General features: G+C 39.7%; 1 protein-coding gene across 1 annotated transcript; it reads left to right on the top strand.

The window, feature by feature from the left end:
* The first annotated feature begins 5,326 nt into the window (after positions 1 to 5,326).
* LOC134866632 (E3 SUMO-protein ligase ZBED1-like) lies at positions 5,327 to 8,686 on the top strand. The gene is made up of 2 exons (XM_063886888.1): positions 5,327 to 5,818; positions 6,562 to 8,686. Exons 1-2 carry the CDS (start codon positions 5,453 to 5,455, stop codon positions 8,236 to 8,238), a joined length of 2,043 nt encoding a protein of 680 aa, XP_063742958.1. The 5' UTR covers positions 5,327 to 5,452; the 3' UTR covers positions 8,239 to 8,686.
* The last annotated feature ends 1,363 nt before the right edge of the window (positions 8,687 to 10,049 follow it).

Raw genomic sequence — 10,049 nt, 5'->3', positions numbered from 1 at the left:
AAATGTTTAAGTTCAAACTGTGTCCTGTACAGCTTTGCAACCTGTTGCTTTGGAAATAAATGATTTGAGGCATATGCTGTGATAAGCACCGCAGGATGCGCATGATGACACATTGCTCAACATGATGTATGAGAAAGTGATGTAAAATGTCCTGCCAGCTGATACTGGTGCAGATTCACTTGCACAAACATGACTTACACAAAGAGATGCTCAGAGGGCCTAACATGTTCCCAAAATCCCAGCTGCTATTAAGATGAAGTGAATGATAAAGAAGGTACTTTTGCCAGTGATTATATAACTGCAAAAATGTCCCCATATTGTTGTGCCTATTGACTGATGACCTTTACAGTAATAACACAGTTTAAAAATGTTGACACTTGTCCAGTTGACGGCTTTTTTTTTTTTTTTGGGAGGGCGGAGTTTAGCACAACCAAACCTCAGACATTTTCCGGGACCAAGGTGACAAAAATAACCATATTAACCACGTCAGGCATGAAGTAACACTGCTATATCTTCTTTGTTCTAAATGTGACGATAATTTAATAAATAGGTAATAATAAAACTTAGAAGTAAGGTCAGCGAACCACTAGTAATCCAGACTGAAATATGTCAACATTTATGTGATGGATTACAATCAAAAAAGGTGCACAAACATTCAGTGTGCCCTGAGAATAGAGCCACCAACATTGGGGACAATTTGAATTTTCCTGTAGTGTCAACAGCATGACAGCAACGTTGAACTTATTGTGAAATATCTCAACATGTACTGACTGGAGTGTTAGAACAGTATTTACAGCCAATCATGGTTTCCAGAGTTTGAAGTCATATGAAGTTGGGGATCCTGTGACTTTTCCATGTGTCCTTAAGACGATTTTGCATCCATCCTCTAGGGAACAGGCCTGTGCCAAGCTTCATGGCAATTCATTCAATAAGCAATAATATGCTCCATTCTGGACCAAAGTGGTGGTACCACCCACTGACAGATTACCACCCTGGTGGCATTACCATCTCCAGAGCTCTAAGAATAAGGCCAGAATTATTTGTCAAAACGTTACAACAGTGAGAAACAATAACCAACTGAGGGCTGCATATTTCAGTGGCAAAACTCTTCCCCCATTGATTAATGGTCTGCATGGGTGGTCCTGCTGGGATGGCCTTTCCATGAGACACCATATTGACACAGAAAAAACTGTGTGTTACACACAATACATCACCCTTAGGGCTCCCACTCTTCATGGCCCGTGACAGAAAGCAAAGGGATGAGGTAATTCGGCGAGCACTATGTCATTTGACATGCATCAAAGATATTTGAATTGATTTGGATTGCAGTGGTTCAGATTTTTTAATAGTTGAACAGGTTAAATAACTGTCGGAGAAGTCAATGTTTACATTGTTTGTAGACTGGGTTAGGGCTATGGTTAATGTTGGGGTGTTCCACGGTAACACTGAGTTTCTGTTATTTTGATCTGAGGGTGAAACTGTTGCACAAATGGTGGACAACACTATTATAATGTAATCTAATTCACACACATGCAGAAATGAACACTAATGTGGTATAATAACCAAAAGGATCATGCACTGTATGTTTTCCTTATGCCTATAACAAAAGATAAGAACAATGGGTGTAATTCTGTCCTTTACTCGTTTGTCTATCAAGAGTTTCAAGACTGGTTAGCAAAGTTTCACAGCTCAGCCACTGAAAGATGAGCTTAGTGGAGCAGCCAAGATGGAACGTAGCACTATTGCTTATTGCCCAAGTGCAAAAGGATAGCTCTTTAACAGAGCATGTCAACATTGTGCTGCAAAAGCAACCCTATAGCATTTCCATGTTTGAGTGCACAATGTTTTTCCAATAACCTCTTAAATGACACATCTATTGTCAGACATTTTCTTTAAACACCAACCCACTTGCAAGGATATAAGCAAGCTATTTATGGCACAAAGTTGGACGACTTACAGCGGTGTCAGTTTCAAGGGGTTTATGACTAGGCCTCTTGTGTTTCCTGACCTTTAATAGAACATAATAGAATACAACAGAATAGAGCGGAAATTGGTACCAACAGTTGAAAAACTAATCTCACACAAAGCCGCATTTAACCCCAATTTTATTTGGTAAGAATTACTTGAAAATAAATACAAAAAATATAGCAGCCTTTAGTGAATACAAGAATTTATGAGAATGTCCATATATATTGAAGTACCTATAAAACAGTTGCTACTGTATGTCCCAAGGTCAGAAAATAGTTATTTGCAAAGCTAACCAAGACCATTAGAAACCAAAAGGAATGTATTTAAAATTTTGGGAGAAGTTGATGTTCCAGAAATACTTGGTCACAACTGGTTCAAATAAATAGATAAAGTAAAGGTTTCACTTGACTTCTTTGTGCTGTCTCTGTAACATCCTGATATGTTAATTGTTGTTATTTTACACTCTTAGCTTTATATCTGTTACCAAGCTTTCTGCCGTAGTGGCAGAACATCTCCATTGAGCTGGGAGTGAATTTTCTTTTTACTCCACAGAGTGTGTAAATCTCTGGTTTGGTTCTTCAGTGTATACACAGAGTTTTTACACAACAATGGAGAAAGCCAGCGCAGTGATGATTAGGGGGCTGTGTGCCACACTGCCAGTAGAGTTAAGAAGCCAACCTTTGGAAGCCTCTAAATTTCTGTGTGACACTTTGAATGTAATTATTGCAGCCAAATTATAAATGTGTCTTACTCTTCAACAGATGTTGAGTACGAAGCTTAATCTTGATGCTTGTTTGCCACAGTAAAGAGGTCAAATAGTTATGTTGTTTAGGTGTTTAACACAACACACTAAAGAAACAACCCTGAAATCAGGTGTAGACCAAATCAAGAAATGGTAAAAAACGCAAATCATACGATGTCCATGCTCAACTCACTATTAGCTACCAGGCCTTCTTTTCAGAGGGCCTAACATGTTCCCAAAATCACAGCTGCTATTAAGATGAGGTGAATGATAAAGAAGGTACTTTTGCCAGTGATTATATAACTGCAAAAATGTCCCCATATTGTTGTGCCTATTGACTGATGACCTTTACAGTAATAACACAGTTTAAAAACGTTTACACTTGTCCAGTTGACGTCTTTGCTTTTTTTTTGGGAGGGGGGAGTTTAGCACAACCAAACCTCAGACATTTTCCGGGACCAAGGTGACAACAATAACCATATTAACCACGTTGTGGTAGCGACTTATAAATTACAAGTAGGCATTGCCCAGGAATGAAGTAACACTGCTATATTTTCTTTGTTCTAAATGTGACGATAATTTAATAAATAGGTACTAAGTAATAATAAAACTGAGAAGTAAGGTCATTTTCTTATAAGATGCAATCATTTGAGTCACTCACTGTTGGCTATTAGAGATAATGCATCTCTATGGCACTTTTGCATTGGCTTATCTTTGCTTTTACGGCTGCAAGGGATAATGCCATTTGTCAGCCTTGATGGATAGCTGTCAGTGTTATGCAAGTTTCAAAATAGTCCCACTCTAACATACATTACTCCCCTTTAAGACTTTCTCAATCATTGGGTGCAAAGTTTGTGCGTTAGCTCTCCTGCCACTGTATTAGGTGCTCACCTGTGTTTCAACTGAACTAATTGTGAGTTGTTTTCAATAAGGCAAAAGTTAGAATCTATTACACATGAAGCCTTACTTAGTTTGTTTCCCAAGACCCACAAACATACACAAAAACACACACACAAAAGAAGTCCCAACAGGTGGAACGAGTAAATAGCCCTTGAGGTAATGAGATGCAGCAGGGATCAGGGAGACTCTCAGCTCTTGCTACAGGCTAATATGGAGAGAAAAGAGCTGAAACCGAGACAGAAGGAAGTAAGACAGGTTACTTCCATTACATTTGAATAAAATGCTAGATGAGTTGAATTACAGCTGTGGACTTTAACATTTAGATGTTCGCACAACATCTATTGCACCTCTGTCCATCCTGGAAGAGGGCTCCCTTAGAGGTTTTGACACTTTTGTTTTAAAGCAAGAACCTCATCCTACTGTTCATTCAAAATACTTTTTCAAGGTTGCATCCATGTAATTAACTGCCACATCCCAAAGCAATGGATGACTCATCCACATTTCTAGGCATGTCACTGGTCGATGTTGTGTCCAAAGAACTCTTGGGTTACTGTACTTGAGCAAGATGTGTTTTTACCACAACTTTTTTCAGATGCCAAACGTGACACAAAATCATTTCACATTGAAACCACTTACAAACGTAAAGCATAAAGATTGGTAAATCTCATTGAGCCTTTCGCAGGACAAGGCCATACAGCATGGTTATAGTGATGCCATAAAGCATCTCTTTTTCACAAAATATACAAAATGAAGATTATACTTTATTGAAGAAGACTTGAAACCAACAATTGAAATTATTAGCTTATCAGGAAAATGTTAACTAAGGTAATACAACACGTAAGAAAAAGGGTATTTTATTCATAGACTTTTACACAATCTGGCTCTGAGGGTTAAGACACATTGAAATGATGTAACAGGAATACATTTCAATAAAAAAAGTAGCTGTCTTCTTGGTGCACCTTTTTATCATCCTCGAATTGGTTCTTACATCACATAAAATAGCTTTGTCCATGACTTTTGCAAACTTAGAAAAATCAACATCTCTGGCAATTTGGTTGGCCTAATGGCAAGAAATAATACCTCTCTCTCTTGATTTCTCCACAAACGTAGAGTCTTTCTCTTGTGACCAGATCACGCAATGCTCATGTTAATGTTTGACGAAGCCCCAAAAGTAAAGATAGCTGTCACACATTTTAATCCATATTGACAAACCATCACACTAACCAGGGATTAGCGATAGGTAAGCATACAAGGCTAATTAAAGAACATGATGCAGTTACTCTCCATGTCTCTCTTTACTCAGTGGCTCGTCACTACCATCCCAGTTCTTAATTACGTCTGATCCTGATCACACACGCAAGATATGAAAATCAGCCAACATGCTGCTGAGTATGTGGGACCATGATCTCATTAGCCTAACAGCTAGCTGCTAATGGCTTCATTAGTGCTGTATGCTGCTAAACCATTTAGCCACAGTAGACTTTACCTACTGCAAGAAGCTGAGCCATTAAGCACCATTGATAAATAATGATATTTATTTTTGATATAACAAGTACATTATTTAGCATAAGCAATCATGCTGTGTGATTGAATTGACATGTTCTGGCTTTTGTCAAGACCTCTCTGTATTTCTAACAAAAAAAGTACATCAATATGGCTCACCATTTGATATAGACTATGTGTTATTCAGGAAAAAAGACATACACAGTCTAGTGTTGCACGATGTACCGATACTTCAAAAGCACCGCGATTCTTGGAAATTAAAAATGTCACGATTCCTAAATTTATTAGTATCGATACTTCTAGAATGTCCGTGTTCCATATTTGTAAGAGACATATTTCATGTTGGTGTGTGCAACGCACGCTCGAGTGCCTCCCTATGGACGTCCGTGTTTTTTCTCCTCACGCACGCAGCAAGAGGCTGCACTGCTGCTGTCATTTAACAAACACTACAGAGAGATGGCTGCATGTGCGAGTGATACTGTGGCCGCCGGTCCACGGCTGGTTGATAAAGATGACGCGAGGAGTGAGATATGGAGGTACTTTGCCTACCTTGCTGACAGTGAGGGCAAAGCTACCGATATGTCGAGACCTGTTTGTCGTAAGTGCTACAAACAATTGCAAACTAAGGGAGCCAACACCTCGAACCTGGCGAAACACTTGGCCGACAAGCACGCCGAGTTGCACAAGGAGTTTAAAGACCGACAGGTTAGTATGTGAAATATAACATGTATCATCACGTTCATGAACTTCATGCCCTTAAAACAAGTCAAATGAGAAGGCTATAGTTTATTTTGTGACAAGTCACTGTTTTGCACCACCGTAGTTTGACCAGGCTATCTACAGAAATAGCAGGCTAACTATGGGCATTATCCTCATGGCTAACCACAATAGCCTGCCTAACGCTAGTTCAGCATCTTTCTTTGAAAACGCAACTTTCATAGATGACGTAAATAATTCGCAAGCTGCTAAAATAAAGCATACAAAACATCAGCTAAAATGATCTATAGCCTTTATTAGCCTATATGATAAAAATCACAGCATGTGCATGTTTGTCAGTGATTTATTTAGCCTGTATTGGGTTACAGCATTTAAAGAGCATGAACCTGCTGTACGCAAAGGAGGTGTAGGCCTATATGAAACCTTTGCCTTGTAAGAAATTATGGACTCAAATATAAAGTTAACCATCAAAGAAATCAGACATTGAAGTACAGGAAACGCCTATATTAATCCATGTCACAGTTTAAACAACATTAGGTTAACTCATTATATCCTATGAATAATGGTAATGTTATGGTTAAGTGAATGTTAGCAATTATCACTACCACTGCATAGAGATGTTAAGTTAGTCACAAGTTATTGTTACTATCACACATAAACTATTTAGGTCCTCCGTTATGACACATTTATCACCATCATATTTTAAATATTTCCATTTTCTTCTGCTACAGCGGTCTGCAGCTATGGGCTCTGGAAGAGCAACTCCTCAAAGGCAGCAGCCAACCCAGCAGCCAACCCTCCAAGCTATGTTTGAGCAGCACAACAAGTACCCCAGGGAGTCCAAGGAGGTAAAACGGCTTAACAGGGCAGTAGCAGAATTCATCTGTCTGGATCAAGTGCCAGTTTATATAGTGGAAAAAGCTGGGTTTAGAAACCTTATGCAAAATCTCGACAAAAGGTATGACGTCCCATCCAGGAATTTTTTCATGTACAATGAAATTCCCAAGATGTACAATGAAACAAGAGCGATAATCAGTGCCCAACTTAGTCACACACCGAATACATTTTTCTCCTGCACCACTGATCTCTGGACCAGCAGAACTGTGGACACTTACATGGCAGTAACACTCCAGTTCATTACACAGTCCTGGGAGATGCAGTCCTGGTGTTTAGGGTGCTCTGCATTGTATTCTGATCACACAGCCGACACTCTAAAGGAAACCCTGGAGGAAATTATCACAGATTCCTGGGGGCTAGACATGGCCAATATGGCTGGAATGACAACAGATAATGCGTCAAACAACCGCAAAGCTTTCAGTGAATACACCTGGATACCCTGTTTCGGGCACAATCTGCATTTGGCAGTGAACAAAGCCATAGATATTGATCGTGTGGCAAGCTGTCTGTCCAGGCTCCGTAAGACTGTGTCAGGCTTCTCCAGATCAAACAAGATGTCTAGACTGTTCAAAGACAAACAAAAGTCTTTAAAACTGCCACAACATACATTAATCCATGATGAGCCCACCCGATGGGGTTCCACCTATGACATGGTGGAACGATTTTGTGAGCAGCAGCAAGCTGTCTCTGCGGTTCTGGCTGAGGACCGGAAGAAGTGGCACCTGATGCCCAGAGACACAGACATGACCACTATAGAAATAGTGAGGGATGTCTTGGCTCCACTCAGTGACTTCACTGATGCCCTGAGTGGAGAGAAAGAAACCACCATATCATCAGTCCTGCCACTGATGTGGAAAATCAAAGCCTGCCTAATAGAAGAGGAAGGCGACCGCCCCTTGGCCATAGAAATGAAGAACAAAATTAGAGGAGATTTTGAGAAAAGGTACGATGACCACAACCTGCAGATGACCCTAAACACCTCTACGTTCCTTGATCCGAGATTTAAAGATACTTTTGTAACAATGGAGGAGGATATCAAGAGGGAGCTGCTCCTTAAATCTGAGGCCGTTCAGCTTCCACCCCACAGTCCAGTGGACCCTAGAGGAACAGGTGCTGCACCAAAGAGGAATAAGAGAGACTTAAAAAGTTTGCTCTGCACCATAACCACAGAGAAGAAAGGGGCAGATAATTCTGAAACGAGGCACCATTCTCCCACACCTGCAACACCCACAGATAGACGACTAAATGTTGAGTTTCTTGAATACAAACAATTGAGAGAAATCAGCCCTGCAGAGGATCCCCTGGCCTGGTGGAGTCAACATGAGGCACAACTGCCCATCCTGGCACACTTTGCAAAGAACTATCTTTGCATTGCAGCATCAAGTTGTGCTTCAGAGCGAGTCTTCAGCACATCTGGAAATATCTGTAGCCCAAGACGTTCCAGGCTGACTGAAGAACATTTAGACATGCTAGTGTTCTTGGCCAAGAACTTAAATAAGTGTAAGAAATGAATATCTGCTGGCCATTCTAGGGCTAATGCTCTTAAGAGACTCAGTTTTGAGTATAAGAGATGCTGCAGCTAAATTGTATTTGTTTTTTTAAACTCAGTTGTGAGTATAAGAGATGATGCAGCTAAATTTTATTTGTTTTTTTAAACTCAGTTGTGAGTATAAGAGATAATGCAGCTACATTTTATTTGTTTTTTTAAATTGAATGCCATTGCTTTAATTTGTTATTTATGTTTATTACTGGTAACGCTTGTGTTTCTTATGACTGAGATAATGCTGCTAAATTTATTTATTTTTTTACCTTGAGTGTCATTGCTCTAATTTATTTTTTATATTTTGATATTTCATATTTTGTTCAAATGTTTAATATATCTGCTGTTCATATGTTCATTTATTAGTGTGTTATGATAAGAATGTTGCCCCAGTTTTAAAATAAAGCACATCAATGATATTTGAGAGTGTTTCTCCCTTTTCAGGAAAAGTATCGAAAAAGTATCGGAATCGCAATTCTTGACTTGGTATCGGTATCGAAACAATAATTTTGGTATCGTGACAACACTAACACAGTCTTCCACCCCTGCAGTCAGACTGTTTGACCCAACAGGCGTCAAAGTCTGGCCTCAGGAAGAGCAGACCTACTGATAACAGGGCCCCAGGCTGATGTTATTGCTATTCTTTGTTCCCATGATTCTTGTAATCGTTCACGTTTGTTCTTAGCCTATTTACTTTTTTCCTTTCCTCTTTTTGATAACTTTCCAAAAGGTAACCAGCCCGTCGCCGCGCTGTAGTTTTACTTTCTGTTTTTTCTCTTTAATCACTTTGTTAGTTTTTCATGCCATGCAAGGCGGTGTATTTATCCAAGATAACGGTTGGGTTTCCCCTCACTTTGGGGGTGATGGAGGATAATTGCTGTTGGTGTGTGTGTGTGTGTGTGTGTGTGTGTGTGTGTGTGTGTGTGTGTGTGTGTGTGTGTGTGTGTGTGTGTGTGTGTGTGTGCGTGCGCGTGCGCGTGTGTGTGTGTGTGTGTGTATCTGTGTGTCCCCATATTCCACCAAATAGATGGCTCCTGGCCGAGCACAGCAACTGTTGGACAGGAACACAAAAAACAATGTGTTGACTTAGTGACTTAGCTATTTCAGCATTTAGTCATTATTATTAAATATCTTCTTTTAACTGTTGATTTATTTGACTATTTTCAGTGATATTATGTTAAGACATTCACTACAACCACGTAGGTACAACTTTTCAGTGTATCCTCCAGGCTGAGATGCCTTGGCTCTCAGTCCGTCTCCTTAACTGTAATCTTAAGTAATTGTGTTTAGAAAACACTTGAGCTGAAAGACTGCCTCCCTTTCAAAAAAGCGAGTAACAAAAGGAGAAACCTGAGCCCAGGGCGATTCTTTATCTGGATCTATCTCTCTATTCTTAGGTGGTTTTTACATGACCTGGGTTTGATAAGGCCTTTGATGGAACAAGATAGAGGTTAGTTTTCTTTTAGGGGGAGAGCATTGCATTTTTTAGTTAGGTTTTAGTTTTTTTCCCCCTAAATTATACTTCGGTATGGTAATATTTTGAAGGGAAAAGCCCCTCTTAGAACATCGGTAATAATGTAGGATGATCAGTAGTTAAATAAGTTCACCATAAACTGGACAAAGTGTATGCCCCGAGATAACACCACTACTGAATACACTGTATATAATTTCATAATTATTATCATAGACACATGATAGCTGTCCTGCAGCATGCATGTGTCTATCCAGAGTTAAGCATATCAAGGTGGCTGCAGAGTGCAAGGAAGCAAGTGTCTAGCTTTT

Source organism: Eleginops maclovinus, chromosome 6, assembly GCF_036324505.1.
Source record: "Eleginops maclovinus isolate JMC-PN-2008 ecotype Puerto Natales chromosome 6, JC_Emac_rtc_rv5, whole genome shotgun sequence".
NCBI lineage: Eukaryota > Metazoa > Chordata > Actinopteri > Perciformes > Eleginopidae > Eleginops > Eleginops maclovinus.
This window is presented reverse-complemented; position numbering and strand designations above follow the sequence as displayed.

What these genes read in the sequence shown, in the direction of transcription:
- LOC134866632 (XM_063886888.1), top strand. Translation starts at nt 5,453, where the DNA reads ATGTTGGTGTGTGCAACGCACGCTCGAGTGCCTCCCTATGGACGTCCG. An exon ending in AGGAGTTTAAAGACCGACAG is followed by an intron (nt 5,819 to 6,561) that starts GTTAGTATGTGA and finishes CTTCTGCTACAG; the next exon opens with CGGTCTGCAGCTATGGGCTC.